The 22,913-nt window shown below is 34.8% G+C and overlaps 2 protein-coding genes across 2 annotated transcripts; both read left to right on the top strand.

Moving 5' to 3' along the window:
• The first annotated feature begins 1,712 nt into the window (after positions 1–1,712).
• On the top strand, positions 1,713–5,695 carry LOC143601005 (uncharacterized). The gene is made up of 3 exons (XM_077078530.1): positions 1,713–2,015; positions 2,327–2,557; positions 5,236–5,695. Exons 1-3 carry the CDS (start codon positions 1,884–1,886, stop codon positions 5,548–5,550), a joined length of 678 nt encoding a protein of 225 aa, XP_076934645.1. The 5' UTR covers positions 1,713–1,883; the 3' UTR covers positions 5,551–5,695.
• A 9,084-nt stretch (positions 5,696–14,779) lies between these two features.
• On the top strand, positions 14,780–20,335 carry LOC143600996 (endoglucanase 11-like). Its single transcript, XM_077078524.1, has 5 exons — positions 14,780–15,069; positions 15,150–15,362; positions 15,457–15,657; positions 16,447–16,701; positions 19,577–20,335. The coding sequence occupies exons 1-5, from the start codon at positions 14,836–14,838 to the stop codon at positions 20,222–20,224; spliced, it is 1,551 nt and encodes a 516-aa protein (XP_076934639.1). The 5' UTR covers positions 14,780–14,835; the 3' UTR covers positions 20,225–20,335.
• Positions 20,336–22,913: the final 2,578 nt, after the last annotated feature.

Genomic DNA, 22,913 nt, shown 5'->3' with positions numbered 1-22,913 from the left:
GGTTTGGATTTTGGATTGATTGTTGAGATTGTTGGGTTGTTTCGAGGATCATGAACTCTGCTCTGATACCATGTTGTCTGGTACAGAAAGACAGAGAGAAAAGAATTGAAAGCTGAAAATATTGTATTGATTTTTATTGTGTATATACAATGATAAGAAAGAACCCTATTTATAATTATTACAATGTAATAAATAAGGTAAAGACTTGGAGAAAAAGTTTGCTGGGATTGGGGAGGAACTCGTGGCCAATCTTTTAATTTTCGGAAATGATGTAACAAATCTTTGACTGATCCATTCTTTTTAACACATTCAAGGTACACATACGCCTAAATTTTGTTTAACTTTGTTGAAATTGGTGTTTGATTTACGATTTTGAAGGTATGAGGAGTTTGGGGATTCGTACGGACGGGAAAACGGGTTCAATGGTGTACCCGGATCGTCCGGGTGAACCCGATTGTGTGTATTATTTGAGGACTGGAATGTGTGGGTATGGTGATAATTGTAAGTTTAATCATCCCACCTTCAATGGGCAGGTACATGTTTTTAATGTCAAGTTTCGATTGAACAACATAAGCTGTTTATTATTATTATTTTTCCTAAATTCGTCTGTTTTTTTTAAGTGTTTTACCTTTATTTTTGTATTTTGTTTATTAAGTTACAGGATAATAATCAACATGGAGTAGTCTTCCTGAAAGAGTTGGAGAACCAGATTGTGTTGTAAGTTTTATTTTCCTATATGTTTATTGTTTCAACATCCATCCATCGGTTCTTTATAGACGGGTCGACCCGGTTGGCTTGGCGGGTTGGTAAGTTGAATTGTTCAACCGAGCATGACACCAGTGTTTTTATTCATGTCAAAAGGATCAACTCTAACCCGCACACACTTAAAATTCGTGTAACGCGAACATGGCTCGTGTAACCTGGTTATCTAAACGTGTCAAATGTGTTAGTGGATTGAAGAGTGATAATCAAGTTGTAAACGTGTTGATCGAGTTGGTGGGTTGTAAAAAATGGTTTAAGCGTAAACAGGTTAGTGGGTCGATAAACAAAGCAGGTTGGTGAGTTGACGAGTGATAATCAAGTAGTATAATTGTATAAATCAAGTTGATGGGTTGTAAAATAATGTGTTCAACGTGTCATAAACGGAATTGTGAGTCGACTTGTATAACTAAACAGGCTGGCGTGTCGACCTGCTTAGCTAAACAGGTCACCTAAACACAACTTGTTTAAATAATAAAGTCAAAGTTAACATGGCCCCTTTTTAAACAGGATTGATATGCCAATCCAAGACTCGGTTATTTTCGTAATATGTCTGGGTTGTGTCAAAAATTGCCACCTCTATTCGAGGTGGTTGAGTCCGGTGAGGTTTTTTGTGATAAGTTGTTACGGGTAAATAAATAAAACTAAAGTGAAAGGGAGTGAGCAGTTTGTGAAGGTTGAATTGGGCCTATCCCAAATAGGCCGAACACATGTGGACTTGAGCTTAAATAGTAGATACTGACCCATGTGGCCAGTAGAGAGGCAGAGAGCACATCATTATTTCCAATCATTTTATTAAAACTTGGAATTTGAATATTGTTTCAGTATTTTTTGAAAACGGGTGCTTGCAAATACGGGTCATCATGCAAATACAATCATCCAAAAGATAGAAACGGTGTGGCTCCGGTGGTGTTAAACGCAATTGGATTCCCTATGCGACAGCTATTATTTTAGTTAACTATGCATTTGTTTCTCAAAACATTAAACAACATATAATGCTGTTTTAGGAACAAAAATCATGTCCTCATTATTTACGAACTGGGTCGTGTAAATTTGGAATTGCATGCAAGTTCCATCACCCACAGCCAGTACTAGATGGACTGAAGCCACCAGTTCGTGGACCTATGCCATATGGACCAGCTGGTGCACCGCCTTATGTTGGCAGTGCGGTTCCATGGCCATACTCGACTCCTCAACCTTACTTGCCAGTTATTCTCCCGTCGTCGGACCCCGCACGAGGGTGGGGCCCATACTATGTAAGTAACTGTTTCTACCAGGGTGTGAACGAAACCGAAATGCAACATTGTTGACTGATGTAACTGAACTGAAATAAACGAACCCAAATAATAAAACCAGACAAAACCCGTTGTGAAAAACAAAATTAAACGGTTTTAAAAAAACCAGTGATTGTTTGTTTTGGGCCCATAACCATCCCAAACGGGTTCTCATGCTCACCCCTGTCTAGTGTCTAGTATATCATATAACTATATAAGCACTAGCAGGACCTTTTAAATCTTTGTATTAGTGGTGAATTTTACAAATGATTTGTTGGTGTTGCTATCTTTAGGGAAATATGAGCCCGATACTCTCGACAGATGGTTTGACTTCGGTTGACCATGTTTACCAATCAACACCAAGTTCTGATCTACCAGCGAGGCCCGGTGAACCAAAGTGTCGCCATTTCATGAACACTGGAGCCTGCAAGTACGGGTCAGACTGCAAGTACCATCACCCGCAGGAGAAGATGGTTCTATCGGGTGCTGGTTCTTTGGGCCTGTTTGGGCTTCCTTTAAGACCCGTAAGTTAAAACCCGTTTGAACAACGGGTCTTGTGAATTATGTAGCAGCGTGAATTTCAGAAAACTCTCTGACTGGTCAAACCCGTGAATCAGTTTAGCTAAACGGGTCGTGTTCGTGTCAATCTGACATATTCGCGGTTTGACACGTTCAGCCCATGTACTTTTTAAATGTGTTATATGTCAAAATAAATTGAATTTGTGTCAAATTTTCCGGCTGAACCCATGAATTTGTTTAGCTAAATGGGCTGTGCTCATGTCAACGTGACAGGTTCGCGGGTTGACCCGTTTAACCTAGTTCATTTTATGTGTGCTTTTTGTCAAGAGGTTAAATTGGGTTCGTTTCAAAATTTCAGCTTCGGGTCAAACCTGCAAATCTATTACTAAATGGTCATGTTCGTGTCTACCACCGACGGGTTGATCTGTTTAATCGATTTATTTTTTAAACGTATTTTATGTAATAAAATAAATTAGGTTTGTGTCAAACATCAGGTTCAGGTTGGTTTGGACCCGTCAACCCACTAACATGATGTAAGGCCCTGTTGCCGGTAGCCCTACTTTCGTGTTGGATTTACTCATAAACGCAGTTCTAAATATCAGAGTTAATTAAAACATTTACGCGGAATATAAAACTTTCATAAAACATTACATAATTCATAACTTGTCTCAAAACATCCTTTGTCTTTCAACACTAAAGCATTAAATTAAAACATCATAAGTCTTCAGACGCCAGACTCTTGTTCAATGCCACGTGTCTCCTCAAGCGAGCTGCCTCATCCTACTCACCTGTGTGCATACTAAAAGTCAGCTACGCTGAGTGAGTTCTAGTTAATCATACACTATACAATACACATAAACTTATATTCATTCTTTCATACTATCATACTTTCATTCTTTCATACTTTCATTCTTTCTTTTGTATTAACTTACCTTCATATCTTACGTTATAAAGAGCATTACGCCCTACATTCCTCGAGTATTATTTGGGCTCGGTACCCTCATTCCTCGAGTATTATTAGGGCTCGGTACCCTCCTTCCTCGAGTATTATTAGGGCTCGGTACCCTCTTTCCTCGAGTATTATTAGGGCTCGGTTTCCCTCTTTCCACGAGTATTATTAGGGCTCGGTTTCCCTCTTTCCTCGAATATTAGTAGGGTTCGGTTCCCTAGTTCTCGAATATTAGTAGGGTTCGATTCCCTCTTCGTTACCATACAACCATACATCATACCTCGAGTATTATTAGGGCTCGGTACCCTTTTCGTAACCATACAACCATGCAACCGTCATTTCCTTATTTTATTAACTTTATCACGTTCATACACATAAGCATACATATCATACTTACCTTACACGTAGCGTTACAACCTGACAGTACGTGCTATATCCGAAGATCGTTCACGTACCATCAAGCAATCATTCCTACATATCATATCGTTCACATAAGGCATAAACTTATCTCTTAGGATAAGCGTATTAACAAACATATCGAGTATGCACACAGCCCCGAAAACATAACACATAAGTGGGGCTAGAACTCACCTGAACACGGTTACGTTCACCGTTAATCGTAATCCCTTTCTTCAGTTGTGCACGGCTGACTGTATAACAAGTATACGTATCAATTAACTATCACTTCTCATAATGTATTTCTATCTTTATATGACCCACAACGAACGGGGGTCCGGGGGGCAGCGCCCCTGGCAGCGGGGTCTAGGGGCGGCAGTCCCTAGCAGGGTCCAAGGGGCAGAGCCCCTGGCTGGGGTCGAGCTGCCAGGTCAGCTTGGAAAAATTTTATTTCCATTAACTGTCTTAACACATTTTTCATTAGGTTTTTAATTTATTTTCTAATTGAACTTGGCTTTAGGCGAAGTTAAACCTTAGGCGAACTTAGCTTTAGTCGAAGTTAAACCTTAGGCGAACTTAGCTTTAGGCGAAGTTGTCATCAGGCGAACTTGGCTTTAGGCGAAGTTAAGCCTTAGGCGAACTTAGCTCTAGGCGAAGTTGTCATCAGGCGAACTTAGCTTTAGGCGAAGTTGCCATAAGGCGAACTTAGCTTGCAGGCGAAGTTCTTCAGGCGAACTTGGCTTGCAGGCGAAGTTCATCGCTTTGAAGGCGAAGTTGCCCAGATGAAGGCGAAGTTGCCCAGATAGCCGCAGTTTCGGTTTCTGTCCAACATTTCGAGCGATTTTAACACCCTTGTTACGGTTCAACATCACCCACTACGCTTCCCGACCATTTTCGGTCGTTTATACACTAAAAGCTCGGATCTTTAAACTTCAAAGATCAATAATCATATCTTTTTGAGCTTGTTTGGGTCTTGTTTATTTGCTTAATCACAACTAGTCTCTCTCTCTCACACTCTCGGATCTCGCCTCTCTTCCGGCCGCCGGCGGTTGAGGTGCGTGGTGTGTGTGTTTTGGAAGTGTTAGAGAGTATGGTAAAAATGAAGATATTTTGGGATTTTGGGGGTATTTATATCCCTGAAATCCCATTCTCATTTAACCCATCTCAATTAATCCAAGTCCAAGACCCGCTCCTTACCCGATATTAATTAATTACGCGAAATCACTAAACATAACTTCCTTTATTCATCGTTAAAATTTTAGGATGTTACACATGACCTGTTTAGCAACCCTAGAATTATGCCCTGTATGATGACTCTTTGGCGTGTTGAAAATGTAGGGTCAACCTATATGTGTGTATCATAGTCTCTATGGAATGTGCAAATACGGGTCGGGCTGTAAATACGATCACCCTATTGTGGTATATTCGTACAATTACATCAATGGGTTGACTAGTAAACCGCTAGATGGCTCATCATTGCTTACTTATGGTGGGATGACTTCTCCTGATTCATCCCCTTCAAAATCGTTGAAGAATCCTCGCTTGACAAGTGAACCGCTTAGCAATGGGAAGTTGTGCACGGATGAGTCTTTGGGTGAACATGAGCATGCGGGTTCGTCTCATTCGTCTTCTTCACATAATCAATCTGATTGAAGCTCGATTCATTTGTGACATTTTTCGCTCATGTTTTTGTTTTGTTTTGTTCAAATGATCAATGCAACAAACTAACAAACCCTCTTTGGATGGGTTGGTTTTGGTTGTGAATAATAGGAAAAAAATGTGAACTTTATAATTGTTGTTTTGGTGTGGTCAGTGGTGATTTGCTCAACTTATTAAGCGATAAGTGAAGCTCGGGCTCGTTTATTAAACGAGCTTACTTTTAGGCTCGAGCTCGGGCTCGGGCTTGATTACGCTCGGCTCGATCTAGCTTTTTAATGAGCCAATCTCGAGTAGCTCGAAAGTAGCTTGGCTCGCTTGCATTTCTACTTGAAAGCCTAATTTGAATGTAGTATGAATAGAATAAGCCCATGGAATTAATAATGTATTACAAAGAGAGCTGCAATTGTGTTTGCTACATGAGGATTTTCTTTTTGACAAATGCTTATCTTTATGTATGTATAATGTCGTCGCTTAGGGCATGACAATATGGAGTATAAGTGGGAGAAAATTGTCACATAATAAGGACAATGGGGAAGGGATGGACGACTAGGGGTGTAAACGAGCCAAGTCGAATCATGAGCTACTCGAGATCAGCTAGTTGAAAGTCCAAATCTAGCCTAGATTAAATGAGTTCGAGCTCCTTAATATAAGCTTGTTCAATAAATGAGCATGAGCTCCACCTTTTGAGCTTAAGCTATTTGTAAGCTTGAACAAATCTATTATTTGTATCATATTAGTAGAATGTATTGGTGATAAGATATATATATATATATATATATATATATATAATTAAACATGTATATAAATTAACTAATAAGCAAACCGAATCCCAGTTGAGCTAAGCCCAAAGAAACGACACAACCTGAGCTCAAGCTCGGCTTGACTCATTTGCACCCATACTGTCAAGCAACCAACTGAGATTTGATGGCCTTAGTGTTGGAGGGAGACATGACTCACACGAGGAAGATAAAAAAAGAAGACAAGAGCGCCTAAATCTCTCATACCATATGAAATAAAAAACTTTGCTAAGTATTATGTTTAGCTATTAAGGGTAATTTTAAAAGAAAATATAATCCTTTTTATGGTTTTTGTTTTATTTTATTTTTTGTCATCCAAGTGATTTGATCCTTCGTCACTTGACATTGAAAAGAAAAACTATTATCTAATATAAATATACTAGCTTTTGAACCCGTATATTACACGGGTTTTGTCAAATGATAAAGATAAATAAGCTTTGTTTTTTCATTTGTTATTCTCAAAATACTTGTAAATTAATTTAATGTAGACTTAATGGAAAAAACAAATAAGGTTAATGAAATGTACTAAAATAGCATGATTTTGGAAACACTAGGTGTTGATTTGCAAGAAATTTAAAAAATACTAAAGTTATGTAGTTGGTCAAACCTTAGGTATGAAAATGACACCTGATTCAATGATAAATATAATCAACACTATGTTATAGCCCATTTGACAAAATGGTTTTGACCCATGAATAGCTAGAATAAATGAGATGAGAGATTAGGAATTAGGTGAAATGTGAGCTTTACACCTAAGCTTTAACATTTTCTTTGATTAGTATTGTAAGATAAGATTGATACCATCAGACCAAATGTCATTTGGTAAAAGAAAACATAATCTAAATATAACATTTAACCATGATCTAAATATAGCTTTTAATTGTAATAAAAGTAATTATGATGAATCTTATCTATATAATAAAAACTAAATAAATAATATATCCTGTTTAATACTTAAAATTAATCTTGTCTCTTATGAGCCATGTGTACAACATTTGATGTATCACAAGAGAAGTGTATATTTTTTATTTTGAGGAAGTAGATGTGACATATTTGGCCATTTACTTAAATATTCCATAGTGTCTAGGTTATTTAAATCTCAACTACTTCAACTAAAATATTTGACTAAAAAAGGAATGTGTCAAATGATTAGCTAAAGGGATCAAAGTATCAAACGGTTAATGTCGTCTCAAATGCGTTTTTGTTTTGCTTAACCTCTAAATTGTTTTATTCAATAGGGGTTGAGTTGAGTGTGTGTGGGATGAGCTTTTGCTTCTTTTAGCCCTTTTCAATAAAGGCTGACAAACATGAGATGGGAACAGTACAAAGCTCCTGTAGAAAGCTTTGAAGAATGGATTCTTTATGTTTTTCACACAACTAGTAAATTACTGAAATATTCTTCATAATAAATTCCTGCTTCCTCCCATATGATTGTCACATTCACATCATTTCAAGAACGAATAAAATAGACAATGCATGGATAATGGATTTTAGAGTAGTAAAAAAGTCTGCTACATTGATCGACGCCTTTAAAACATGTTACATAATCGAATTTGCGGAAGCAACCGATCCGTTGGGAGGGACTAAACAATCATGTCTGATTCGATCCTGTTATTTCGAGCTAGGATTGTGCTACAAACGTCGAAGGAGCTGTCAGAAACAAACTTTGAGACGGAGTCTCTCGAAACACTCTCTCAAGTCAATATTATGTTAAAGATATAAAATGCATACTGATATATAGTACGCATGTAAATACGAGATAAATATGTGCGTGCTTATAGTATGGAGAGATTATGGTCGTTACTTTCAAAACAATAAGACTAAACGTAATGGGGGGTTGTGTTGTGGGATAAAGCCTCAAAACGCCAGGGTACATCGCTCCCGGGGCGTTTTGGGCTTCAAGATGTCCTTGGGCGTTTAGTATGAAACGCCTTGATGGAGAAGGTGGGGCCAAAGATTGTCCAGCCAATGGAGAAGAACGTGAGGGGGCGTTTTCCTCCTCCACCACTACGCATGGTTTAATACACGGTTGAGAATGACGGGCTATGATATAGAATTGCATGAAAAATCTAATTTGTTATTTAGGTTTGGAATATTATCACATTTTTTTTTCGTGTAATTTGTTATATTGATTTCTTATAACACTAAAAACTGTAAAATTGTAAAATTGTAGTTAACTTTTAAGGTTTTCTTACAACATCTTTAATACATCCTTTGTCAAACGCTTACAAACACATAAAGTCAACTACGCATCAGAACAAATACATATGCTTAAAAGGAAAACTGAATTTTAATAATCCCAAATTTCTGTTATTGGCCGATAATAATCTCAACTTATTTTAATTCCACCAGTGGTCTTAAATTTAAAAAAGTTGGCTCTCAATTGTTCTCCGTTAAAAAAAAACCTAACGACGTTAAGTTTTTTCCAAATTTCAAACTGATTTTTTAGGGCTTTTGATCGGAAGGAGGATACGAGTCGAAATGATGCTTCAAATGACTTGATTAGTGCTTCAAATCGGGTGTTTGAACTTCAAATTAACAAAAAATAAGTTGCTTGGAGTATCGTTTCAAGCTAAGTTTTACATCAATCGACTCGTATCCTTCTTCTGATCAAAAGCCCTAAAAATCAGTTTGAAATTCAGAAAAAACTTAACGCTGTTAGGTTTTTTTTAATGGTGGGCCATTGAGAGCCAATTTTTTTAAATTTGGGACCACTAATGAGAATAAACTAAGGATTATTATCGGACAATAACAGAAAGTTGGGATTATTAAAATCCAATTTTCCTACTTAAAAAAATACTCATTTTCTCTTCAATATGTTGCGTCCCATTTCAAACATCTCTTTGAAGAAAGATCATCTATATAGGATTATCTCATAAGCGACTCAAATCGTTTCCGAACTATTTAGGATTCTCTCACGAGCGACTCATATCATTTGCAACCCCACTGATCAAATTAGGACCCATATTAGAGTTGAAGTAAATGAATGGACAAGTACAGAAGTTATGGGTGCACCTAACATCACCTTCATAATTCTTTACCCCCATAACTCCATAGGCATCATCAATGGGCTTCTGGCCTCATGTAGGTCACCCCTTATTCAACCTCATAAGTCATATCTAACAATGAATCTTAATATGCCATATAAATATTAACTTATTTTGCTAGTTTTCATATATTTCGAAAAATGTCACCTACAATTATGTGTCGTTTTGTTTTGCCACATGCAAAGCTCAATTGTTCTACCAAATTCTCAATTGTTAACTAGGGCATATTATTATTATATGAAAAGGCAAACTGGCCACAAAGCTGATGTGATATTTTGTGGTGCAAAATGCACCGTTGACAAGGGATATTTGAGACATGTGAGATGCATCGACATGGCTTTCATCGCGGTTCTAATATGATTTCGATATTTGATTCATTTTGTTTCCAACTGTTTATGAAAGAAAAAAAAAAGATACATGTTCATTTGAGACTCTGAAGCCACTTAACTGAATATAATGAGTTATTCATAATATGCTACAACCTCAAGATCAATCGAGGTAGTTTATATAAAGAATGCTTAAACATTAATGTAATGGTAATATTATAATTCATGCTCGTTTAAAGTATATATCTAACCTATTTGTATAATTTTGCAACTTTTTTATGTGAGGCAAAGTTATTGTTCAAATACAAATATTTAAGCTTCATGTATAAAATCTATTTGGCATGTTTAAACGAAATTAAATTTTATAGACGTGGACAGAAAAAAATTATCTTATTGTTCAAAAGTAAAAAAAAAAAAGAAATAATTACTTTTGCTTTAACCGTGTATACTATGTTATCGAGTCAAAGAATAATAGAAAAAAGAAAAAAAAAACACATTTTTAAATACGCATTTTGCGTTAAATAATCATAAGGCGGTACGTTATGGGCGCGGTGGATGGGGCTTGGAGGGCGCGGTGGGCGTGGAACACCGCGGAGGGGCGCTGTTGAAGCGGGCGCGGAAGGAGGAACAGTGGTTGCGACGATGGGCGCGGTGAGGGCTCTCTCTCTCCTCTCTCACACACACATATGTATATATATGCATATATATATATTGGGGCGCCTAAGGATCATTAAACTATAGCGGGATGGGCTTCGATGCCCCGTTTCTTACGAGGCGATGACGTGGCGTTGACGTGGCACCGTGGAGGGGCTTCGATGCCCCTCACCATAGCATACAGCCTAAGAATCGTGCCGAAATGACAAATTTAATCCCGATTTGCCGAAATCTTTTTTAACGAAAAGATGCATGAATAGATAATATACTATAGGTTGATTATCATGTACATTATATTATTTCATATTACGTCAAAAATATAAAAAAAATGTTTAAAACATTTGAAAATGGTAATTTTAGTTTCAAAATTGATTTTGCACTTTAGAACCTCTTATCCACAAAATCGCGGAACCAGTCAATACTAACAAACGAGATTAGAAATATAGTAATCTACGCCAAACATGAGGCATTCATTCAAAGGTTATATAGAAAACCATAGGTTATAATTGAAAAACCATGTGAAAAGTTGAAAACCGAATTCAGAATGAAGCATAAAAAAAAACAAACAATCAATGTTTTCATAACCGGATCGGACACTGAACCGGTCGGGTTACCGGTTCAACCGGTCGAACTGGTCAGACCGGCCGAACTAAAAAATTATGAAGAAAAATGTTAAATGAAAAAATATATAAAAATCCACAATAAACCGGTTGAACCGGTCCGGTTTTGCGGTCGGACCGGCGAACCGGTTCGGACTGGCCGATTATTTGAGAAGCGAGTGAACTGTACTGAACCGGACTGGTCGGGTGACCGAATCCCGGTCGGACCGGCTGAACCGATTTTAAAAACATTGCAAACAATTACTTGTCAATGCAAGATTGCATGTTGGGGGCAAATCCATTAACCGTCACACTTTTTAATAAACTTAGTTTCTAATTAATCCACAACAAAATAGTTAAATGATGAGTTAATAATTAAAGCTTATTAATTACCTGCGTAGTAATGACATCACATAACGTTAGACATTGTTTAGTTGTCAAAATTTTCACTTTCATTCAAAAATTGACTCCAGTTTTTTTATCTTGTTCTCCTTGCAAAATAATTAATTTCTATGCACATTATTTTGATTTTTTAAATTGAAAGAAATTGGAATTCTCAATTCTCTACGACGTCTAGACGATAAAATTTTTTCAGGAACAAGCAAATTAGAATTATTTTTGTCTCTATTTAGAGTTTTTCTTTTATGTCTTGGAATGGATTCATCAAAATGATTCTTAGCAACATTTTGGGGGTTTCGGTATCTTTGATTACTTTGGTGCTTACTTTTATGAACCAATGAAATACCTATGATTGATATATAAAAAACTGTCCATCATTTTTTACAGATAGACGGGCAGGTTCCATAATCAAAATTCCCTTTTTCGTTAATTGTGAATGTATTGTACAATGCATGGTGTTAAAAGAAAAACCCTTTTTTAGTTTCATTTGGCTTGTAAAAAAGTTTAATAGCATAGCAAGCCAAGACATCAAAAATAAGAAAAAGTTAATATATGGTTAACCGTGGAGTTGAGTTTATTGTCGGCGGGAAACACATGAGGCCCACCGGTCTTCTTCCTTATTTAGAGGAGTGAGTCCCAAAAGAAAAAAAAAAAGAAAAAAGAAAAGAAAAAATCTCAGCAAATCTCACCTCCTGGCCTGCCCCACCGCACTACTGCCACTTCACTTAATTCCGCCACCGACGCCCTTAATCCTATGATTATTTGCCTATGGTACTTTCCCCTCCAGTTTTTTTTTTCTTTAAATGAGCATCAAACAGAAAATTGCCTAGATAATTCGTACAGGGTGACTCAATAGCAAAAGGTCACCGTCAGCCGGCCCAACACAGCCGTATAGAGCCCTTAAGCACCTCCAAGCTATCTCCGGTTTCGGGAAAACCCACCTGCCCGAAGGCCCACTGGTGGTAAAACCCGGACGCCCTTAGGATCGGATTGGAGGTCACAAAGATCATTGTCTTCCTTCATTGAGCCACCCATGTCCTCCCAAAGTGTTGCCCGTGGATATTGAACCTGGATCTCCAATAAAAAACCCAATTTTTCTACCACTGTACCAAATTGGAAAGGACTTTCCCTCCAAAATATTAGGCTGTCGTTTATATAAATTTGATTTGATAAAATAAGCATGTAACATTTTTTGGTAAATTAAGTTAAATAGAACAAGCACAGTTTAATGGGTGAGAATGTTCGGTTATCAACTAAAACTGAATCTATAAACGACAGTTTAATTTTATGATTTCATAATATCATCAAAGATGGTGCACTTAAATACTTTATTAGTAAACATTCTTCGGTTAAAAGTTAAAAACCATCGATTAATCATTGGTATTGGATTTGGAAAGATATAAATTAATCTCATACCCGATCATAAGGATTTGTCCAATACCCGGCCCAAGCTCTTTAGGTTCAGTGATTAACTTCTGTTATATCGCTAGTTTGCTATAAGTAATATAAGAGATTCTTCAGTTGTATTACATATTAAAAGAAAAAAAAACACGGGGAAATATGGGAAAAGTTTTCACAACTAACATAATGTCCTAATCTAGGAAACAAAAATGTAATTTACTCTTAAATTTGTATCAAAAGACATCAAACGCATAACATGATGAGACGAAAACGTGGAATAATTAATTAGTGGGAAATGAATATGACGAAATAGGAATTGGACATTCTGTAAAAGCTACAGGTATTTATTTGTCAAGTATAAGAGGAACTCGTCAATATATCATATATCGAGGGTCAAAAGGGAAATTAAAACCACATTGGCCTACAGAATATTCCAAGTCCGCCCTTCTGATTCATAGCCATAATAAATATTTATTTAAAATTTAAAAATTTTAAGATATAAGTAGAAGTTCTTACCCGATTTCTCAAAACTTGATTCAATACAAACTTAGAGTACTTGTTAAATCTCCTTTTAAATTTGCAACTTTGTTTTTATCATTATTTCATCACTTAATTTTGAGGTTTTAAATGAAAGAAAAAAAGAGGTGGTTAATAGTTTTTTATAACTAATATTAAGAAATGTGTAAATACAGAGTTGATAAAACGTACTTTGTTGTGTTAAACGGGCTAAAAAGAGCACGATATGCTTAACACGACTAGTGAACACAAACATAATGCGGTTAACTTAGTGTGTCATTATCTTGAATATAGCTATTTACATGTCTAATTAATAACAATGGTAACTGGCTCAATAGGACATGCGACATGACACAACATGTTTAACATTGTTAAATATAAGCAATTTAATTTAATTACATGAATGACACAATACGTTTAATACAATTATTAACGTGATTCATTAAATAAGGTTAAAAAGTAACATTGCCGCTTTAACACACAAAATTAAAGCTACAAAAAATTATGCATTCATATCTTAATTAAAATATATACTTTTATTTACAAAACCATGTCTACTTAGTAGTCGATAATAAACATGTCGTGATGACCTATCATTCGTTTAGGCGTGGTGGAAGAGAAGAAATAAGACCATCTTGTAATCCATTAACGTATGATTAAGAATTTTAGAATTTCGTCACATTTAATTGGGAATGTTTCCACTCCTTGATAAAATCTGATAGAATGAACGTTTTCCAATTTTTATTCAAATAAAACAAGCACAAACAATTTTTGTTTGATTAGTTTTCTGTTTCTTATCCCGTTAGAATTTCACAAACCAAACAAAACCTTAAATATTTTTAATTCATGTTAATTGTTTAAAACATATTTATATATTTATTGTAAATCAAAATCCAACTTTAGGCTCGTGTTTATATATACCAAAAAACTGGTTTTGGACCATAAAATACAAAACAGCCGGTTTTGTTTACCGCTTTCTAGCAATTTAGTCCAAATTTTGTGTAGCCTACTCATAAGTATTAATTAAATAATTTATAGTACCTCCAATCAAATGAGCTTTAGCTTAACTAGCATTTGAAAGGAAGTAAAGATTTGAGACGGACACCGTTCCTTTTAAAATTTGAGTCGGACCCAACCAAGTTATATCATAATGGGCCTTTGGGGACGAGTTTTCCACGAAACAAGAGATTGTGAAGTTGGGCTAACCAGCGTTGTCTGCGATCACGAGTTTTACCATTTTGTTACCTCGGGTACCAAGCTTTACTCCTTAGCCGTTCAAAAATAATAAGAAGAAGAATTTATAGTAAACTTTAAAAAGAGCGGTAACATTAATTAAAAATTTAAAAACATTTTGACATATGTAATGGAATTTCATCTTTAGCCACTTTATAAAATGAAGACCACTAGACAGACTCCCTGATTCTCATTCTCTCACACACCTTCTTCACTCCTAAATTTCTTTAGGAGGGAAGAAATTAATCAATATAATATTATCTATTTCTATTTTAATACATTTTGAATTCAAACAGAAGCCCTAAAAATGGAGAAGAAGACGATGAAGAAGAAGCCATTATCAATCTCACACCATTACTGCTTCCTTCTATCACTCTTCTCCATTTTCACCTCCACCAGATCCACCGCTTCACATAACTACGCCGACGCTCTCACTAAATCGTTAATCTACTTCGAAGCTCAACGCTCCGGCCGACTTCCGTACAACCAGCGCGTCACCTGGCGCGACCATTCCGGCCTCACCGACGGCGTCGAGCAAGGCGTACGCCACTGGCATTACGAATTCCGCTAGTTTTTGACCTTTTTTTTGTTATGTTAATTAATTTCAATTTCGTTGTGCAGGTGGATTTGGTTGGCGGTTATTACGACGCCGGAGATCACGTGAAGTTCGGTTTGCCGATGGCGTTCACCGTCACAATGCTGTCGTGGAGTATTATCGACTACGGCGAGTACATCGCCGGCGCCGGTGAGTTGCAGCACGCGATGGAGGCGATTAAATGGGGAACGGATTACTTCATTAAAGCTCACACGAGTCCCAATGTGTTATGGGCGGAGGTAAATGCAACTGTAATTCTGTTAAATCTGCTGTGAATGTTTGTACGGTACAAGTGGTTGATGCTGTAATTAAATGATGTTGGTAATGTGGCAGGTGGGTGATGGATACACGGATCACTATTGCTGGCAACGGCCCGAGGATATGACGACGTCTAGACAGGCTTATAAGATTGATGAGAATAATCCCGGGTCGGATCTTGCCGGAGAAACGGCCGCGGCTATGGCCGCGGCGTCTATTGTGTTTAGGAAAACGAACCCGCATTACTCGCATATGTTACTGCATCACGCTCAAGAGGTATATTATCGAATAAAGGTTAACCACATAAATGCTTTTTATGTATAAAAAACCTTAGTAATATATATCGTAAGTTTTTTTACTCGTTAACTGCAATTGTAAAAACTTAAGATTAAAAGTAAACTAACACGTTATCATTTTTAGAAAATACGCGAACAACTATATATACTAAGTGAAATTTTACGCATGGCAAAGTTGTGGGGAGAGAAGTGCCATTTAATCAATGCAGACAAGAAAAATGTTGGTTGGCTAAATTCTAATATAATAGAGCTTTTATATTTTCCTGTGAATACATGTGAAGTTAAAATGATGACATTCTAAATTAGTAAAATTAGCGACATGAATAAACTATTTAATTATTTTATTTATTTTTATTTAACTCATCCTTTACTCTTAATTAAGTAGTGTTCACATTAAAACAAAAGTCAAAGGTGTAACAAGCTGCGTTTATTTTCTTTTTTAATTGTAAATGCATGAAAAACTATTTAATTTATGCTATATATAGTTTATGCTAGATGCAGTTTGTTTGTAAACAAAACTATTAAAAAAACAAATAGCGTGTTTCACATTAGCAAAAAAGGTCGACATGGCATACGTTAACGAAAAACATCTACATCACCTCCATATATGTAACGAGTGTGCAAGCAGTAGAAATTTATCATTAATATTTTAATTTTGATTTAGTTATTGTATATATAGTCCCTTTTTCTTTTTATGGTTTAAACCCAAATTAAAATAATTTTTTTTATGTAGCATGCTCTTTATTACGATATCTTTATATTTTTGTAGTTATTCGAATTTGGGGATAAATACAGAGGAAAATATGACGGAAGCATCGGGGTGGTAAAGAATTATTACACGTCAGTAAGTGGGTACAACGACGAGCTGCTGTGGGCAGCGATATGGTTGTACAAAGCCACCGACAACCAGCGTTACTTGAATTACGTGATTGATAACGCCCATTTATTGGGTGGCGTTGGGTGGTCCATCACCGAATTCAGCTGGGATGTTAAATACGCCGGCATTCAAGTCCTTGTATCTCAGGTACGCGCTTCTCCTATTTTCGATCGCACATTGATACCATTTTTTCTATTTTTGATTTTGATTTAGAGTTGTCGTACACTTAGTCTCCCCAAAACCAGCATGTTTTTAATGAGTGTGGCCATACTTAATTTGTTTAGGTTGTCGGTTATTATTAATATATATAAGGTTGGAAATCAGGACCCGAATTCAAACACAAAACAAAACACACCATATTTTAACTATTTATTAAATGAAAACCACACAAAATACAATAACCTTACAAGTTACACCTCTTTTTATGCTAACCTTAACTTATTTTCCACTTCAACTCTAATTCTTAATTATACTCGAACACATTATAAAATAAACTCTATATTTTATCTCCAACTCTAACAATGATCTTATAACAATTAACTTATTTTTTTAATATTTATCTTCTTTTATCTTCAACTTCGATTCACCCCTTTACTTCTCTATTGTTCATATTAACCATCATTCAGATGTGAAATTAAGGTTATATCCTTCAATTAATTCGGTTAAAACAGAGGATCCGAATTGCATTTTAACCCAAATCCAGTCCCATTTTGATTGAAATCGAAACTGAGCCGAATTCGAATTCAATTTTCGGTTTTGAATGGAAAAATCTTTAACCCAAGGAGAAGAAATAAGGCAACATAAACATGCAATGAATACCGATACTATTAATGGTATTTAAAGTCGTTATTGTCTGGTAATTTTCGCTAACTGAATACTTAGAAATGAAATGAATGAATAAATAGTTTTTACTAGTGGAGTTGTGTCCTGTTTGATCAAAAGTTTTGGTTCCACAGCTATATATATAGATACATACTTTAGTAGTTTTTTAATTAGTGGTAACTTAGGGGGTGTTTGGGATTGCTTATTTTTACCAACTTATAACTTATTAACTTTTTGAAAAGTAATAAGGTGTTTGGGATTGCTTATATTGTGAGAGAAAAAGTTTCATAAGTTACACTTTTGTAACTTATTAACTTAATGAAAAGTTATAAGGAGGTAAAATAAAGAATCCCAAACACCCCCTTAAGTGCATACTCATTGTAGGATTGAATTTTGATGAGATATGATTAAAGCATTATGATTATTATAGTTGATTGATTAACTTTTAATAGAGATTACTCTAGAGATCATCACATTAAAGTCGATGGATTATAATGATGAATCGTTTTCAAATGATATATATTAACTAAAAGGTTCAAAACTTAATACAAAAATAATCAGGTTTTATTATATTGGTTTGTAAAAGGGGTTATGTTCATGTTAGATATAGACATAAAGTTCAACCCGCCAACTAGTTTAAAATACAAATAAAAAATATTAAATTCATAAGTCCAACCCTATAGTATCACAGTATTTGTAACATGATTACAACCTACCAACCCGTATGATTCTTAGATAAACTGCTTATACAGGTAATGTTTGGTTAAGCATGGCAAGTTAACGTTGATATATCCAATAATCATGTAAGTTATGTTAGTTTCATTAATACTAACCAGTCAATCCAACACATTTGCAAACTCAGTAATTAAATGATGGAATGCAACTACTTTACAAGGAGTCGAGGAGGGCAACAGTATATATGTGGGCTAATTATTTTGATGGTCATTGGCACATGGAGTTGATGCTTTTGTCCTTGCCATATGTCAAAAGAAATGTGGTGTTTGGGTTTCACCTCTTTATGTCCCTATCTACCATGCATTCTTTTAAATTTCCACACACATTTCTCATCATTAAAAAATGTTTTCTTACCTAAAAAGTACAATGTAATTATATGTAGTAGTCATAGTGTTTACAAATAACTTTATTTAGAGTATTCCCAACCATCCCGATAATTATGTGAGAGAAATTTATAAATCATATGTGAGGTTATGAGTGGTTGTAAGTGTAAATTATAGAATTGAGAGAGAAAATGTAATGACTTTTTATAAATATGTGAAAACTTTGTTTGCTCCTATTTATTTTTTAATATTTGTTGAATCGGTTGTGAGTAGAGAAGAGAGAAAACTGTAATAATAAATGTATAAAATGTATTATTCAATTAAATAGAAGAGAAAAATATACTGTCTTTTAGTCTAATTTTAAAAATGGGGATGAAGGACGGGCTCGGAATGCTCTTATATAACCACTAATATAAAATATTTTGAGACGTGTTTTGTTTAAGACTGTATACTTTCAAAAATATAAGTGTTTTCGTAAATGTTTTATTTTATGTAACATGGTATGATTGAATTTAAAAATTAAAAATACTCAATATGAATTAAAGCAGCAAATATGTTTTAAAAAAAAAGGTAAAACACTTATAAACCTGTAGTTGAACTGATAATAAATGTTCGTGGGTAGCCTTATAAAAGATTACCTTTTAGTTAAGGAAGGAGGCACACATTGGTGGTTTTTCGGTTTTTTTTTTTCAATCGGTTTTAATCCAGTTTTGTATGGTTAACTTTTAAATAGCGAGTTTATTTGGCATATCCATTAGCTCATAAGTGAACCGACAATATCAACAATCTGATTTAACCGGTAATGTCGATTTTCAAACATGTTTCTTTATTGGCATTAAACTAAAAAATCAATTGGGTTTGAAATAACTAATTAAAATTATATAATAAGTATGATTGGAGTGAGAGTGGACCCTTCAGTGGACAACCCCATATGATTTTGTATGCAGCCTTCATGAGAGTGATCACTTTGTTTTGTTTTCCTCCATGATTGGTGTGTGATTTTCATGTTGCAATGGAGACATGTTTTTTACAAATAAATTTTGTTTATAAAGTTTGTACTTTAGTTTGAATTTGTATTAACAGTTACTGTTTTAAAGTTCAAAATCGTATTCCAACAAATGAATCATGTCCTTTATGTGTAGTTGCTTACCGACGAAAAACACACAAAGCACAAAGGAATTATAGAACAATACCAATCAAAAGCAGAGTACTACATTTGTTCATGTCTAAACAAAAACAACGGCACCAAAAACAATGCCGGTTTTACCCCAGATGGCCTCATATACATTAGACAATGGAACAACATGCAATACGTTTCCTCGGGGTCATTTTTGACAATGGTATACTCAGATATACTCCATAAATCCAATAATAAAAAGCTAAAATGTCATGGAGGAGATGTTACTCCTCAAGAGCTTTTTCAGTTTTCAAAATTTCAAGTGGATTATATTTTGGGCTCTAACCCAATGAACATGAGTTATCTAGTGGGCTTTGGCCCAACGTTTCCTACAAGGGTTCACCATAGGGGTGCATCAATTGTCTCTTATAGAGAGAACAAAGGCTTCATTGGGTGCACTGAAGGTTATGACAATTGGTATGGGTCTAAGGACCCGAACCCTAATATTGTGGTTGGGGCGTTAGTCGGTGGACCCAACTATAATGACGAGTTTTTTGATCAAAGAGGAAATTACATGCAAACAGAAGCATGCACCTATAACACAGCACCACTTGTTGGAATTTTTGCGAGATTAAATGATTTACAGAATACGGATTTACATGCATCTTATTAATAGTTTATACAATGAACCATGTATAGTATTTTTAATTGTGTTTTTGTGGCTTGAGTTTAATGGTGAAGCCCAATTTTATGTTTCATCAATACTAAAATTGTATGTATTAAACTATTTTTATATTACAACTTACAAATATTGTTTACCTTCTCTTCTTTAGTAATACTCCTTTAACATCTCATTGACTCATTATCTTGTATCATTTTGATCTTTACAAAGGAGAAGACATGTTTTAATAAACAATGCATGTTGAATGTTATCCTCTCATAAAAGATTCCATTGACAATTTTAATAAACAGATTAACCTTTATTTCTTTTGTTTTTGACATTTTTGGTTTTCATGCGTCTGGAGCCAGGAGTTACTTAACCGAGTTCAACGGGTCATGCATAGTAATGTTATGATTCTAAGATTAGCCAACATAGTTTTTAAAAGATTGAGTTTTGCAATTCAAAAGGGGGTAGCAGCGCAGGTTGTTGTCGTCCGCTTGCCTTCTGTTTCGATGTACACTATTTTTCAGATATGATTATTGTAGTAAAATGTCATATGTTATGAAGTGGTATATTAGCTTAACTAAATGCAATTATGTTTATCCTTGGTCAAACCTAAGGTGTGAAACGCACGATTTTAATAAGTGGTACCCTAACATACGATAGTTATTTTGTAGGTGGATAAGTTAAAAAAGAGATGCCATGTGTTACTCCGCACTAATATTTAAGATATGAACAATCAAGTTGGAGATTTGGTAAGCCACAATAGAATCATAACAGACAATTACTGGTAGAGATACTGTTTTGAACAATTTTTGCTAACCTTTATGGCTTTATCAGCTCAACATTAATATGTAGTACAGATAAATTTGGAAATATTCAATGGTAGACTAAATTATCAAAATCGATCACGTTTTTATCTGAAGGGTTTAAAAACAAGTGTAATCGAAGTATAAATAATTTTGTAAATAGTCGTGATTTGTTGTAGCTGTTTTTGTTTCGTACCGTATTAAACTATATAATAACGCACGATGAGTTCATAAAAAAAAAGTTTACTTAAGTAACTTTCATTTGTTTGCTATATAATACGATAAATAAGTCATTTTCATAAAACTTGCTAATTTAAAAGTCTATAAAACGAAAAGCATCACATATCCTTCTTGTTTGTTGCCACATCTCCCTTCACCATCTCTGCACCAGTTGTTATTGCCACCAGCCACCGTATAAAAAAAATATAGCATATATTTGACACACACACATATCCCCAAAAATCATCATTTCAAGCCTGGCTCATTTGGTTAGAATTTGTTTAAACCCGAATCAAATTGATACTATTTAAATTTACCTGTTAATAACACGACTCAACATGCACACACTTACTTACATGCTTAAATGCACACTATGTTGTCATATAATACACACAAAATGAAAATAAGATATCATATCGTGTTTGTTGATCAAGAATATCCTTTAAAGGCTGAAAATGATAGTTGTATATATTCGAATCATCACCATGATAAGAAAGGTATAAATTATTAAACTAATATCTTAAAATTAAAAACAATTCTCATAGATTTGAGTTGTTTGCTGCTCCCTTAACAGCTTTAAAAGTACATTTTTCCTATACAAAATTTTAAATTAGTATTTTTGTTGATTGATGAATATTATTTAGAAAAAAAAAGTCATACATATCTAATCAACAACTAATTGTTTTATTAAAATTTAAACTACATTTGAAGTCACATTTGTGAAACAAATATTCCCACACGTATATTTTTGTTTTATTTGAGTCCATCTTATATGCATAATGGCCCAAAGTCTAAAGTACTATAAAGAGGATGCTTTCCATTGAGCATGAAAACGATATGAATCACTTTTACATTATTAATGATAAAATGCCAAAAGTTGAATTCGAATAATGGAAGCGAACAATATTTTACCAAATTACTCTTTGATTGCATCCGAATCATTCAAAGCTTGTGCTACACTCCCAATTGACTAAGAACTAAAATTATATTTGCATTAAGCATGAAAACGATAGGAATAGCCTTTACAAGTTTATTTATATTATAAATGTTAAAAGTCGAATTCGAATAAGCTTTTTGATCATCTGAATATGAAAGGGAACAATATTTACCAAATTCAAATACTTTCAAAGTTGTGCAACACGTTTCCATTTGACGGAACAAAAATAGTGCTTGTATGCTACATTATGCAACGATAATTATCCCATTTTATGTTCACTAGATACTCAATTTAAAACGATGTTATCGCTTATATAATGATCAAAATTGCCAATGCTAATTAAATATAAAGGTTGTGGCTTCGTACACTGTTTGCAATGAATTTTTTTTCCTTCTCCCCAACCTGTGTCCGGAAAAAAAATCCCTAGTTTAGGACCTCTTGATTCTAAAAGTCAAATATACATATTGAATTTAAAATAATTTTTCATCTTTCAACATAAAAATATAAGATGACGATTAAATTTGGTTGATAAATACTAAAAGAAAGCCCTGTTATCAAAGCGTTTATTGTACAACAACAATCATACCTAGTAAAAATCTCACCAGTAGCAAAAAGATTAACAAGGTTTGAGGAGAGTTTGATGTAGGCAAACCGTACCTCTAACCAAATAATAGAAAGGTTACTTCCAGAGAGACTCCCAGCTTTAAAAGTATATGCATGAAGCCGTATAAAAGAA

Source organism: Bidens hawaiensis, unplaced genomic scaffold, assembly GCF_021521415.1.
Source record: "Bidens hawaiensis isolate Kalapana, Puna unplaced genomic scaffold, B.hawaiensis_p1.1 tig00001960_1, whole genome shotgun sequence".
Taxonomy (NCBI): domain Eukaryota; kingdom Viridiplantae; phylum Streptophyta; class Magnoliopsida; order Asterales; family Asteraceae; genus Bidens; species Bidens hawaiensis.
Note: the sequence above shows the minus strand (reverse complement) of the source record. Positions and strands in the feature narration are given on the sequence as shown.

Coding starts and splice junctions, on each gene's coding strand:
- LOC143601005 (XM_077078530.1), top strand. CDS start 1,884: ATGCCATATGGACCAGCTGGTGCACCGCCTTATGTTGGCAGTGCGGTT. Junction 2,016..2,326: donor GAGGGTGGGGCCCATACTAT/GTAAGTAACTGT, acceptor TGCTATCTTTAG/GGAAATATGAGCCCGATACT. Junction 2,558..5,235: donor TTGGGCTTCCTTTAAGACCC/GTAAGTTAAAAC, acceptor TTGAAAATGTAG/GGTCAACCTATATGTGTGTA.
- LOC143600996 (XM_077078524.1), top strand. CDS start 14,836: ATGGAGAAGAAGACGATGAAGAAGAAGCCATTATCAATCTCACACCAT. Junction 15,070..15,149: donor CCGACGGCGTCGAGCAAGGC/GTACGCCACTGG, acceptor TTCGTTGTGCAG/GTGGATTTGGTTGGCGGTTA. Junction 15,363..15,456: donor CCAATGTGTTATGGGCGGAG/GTAAATGCAACT, acceptor GTAATGTGGCAG/GTGGGTGATGGATACACGGA.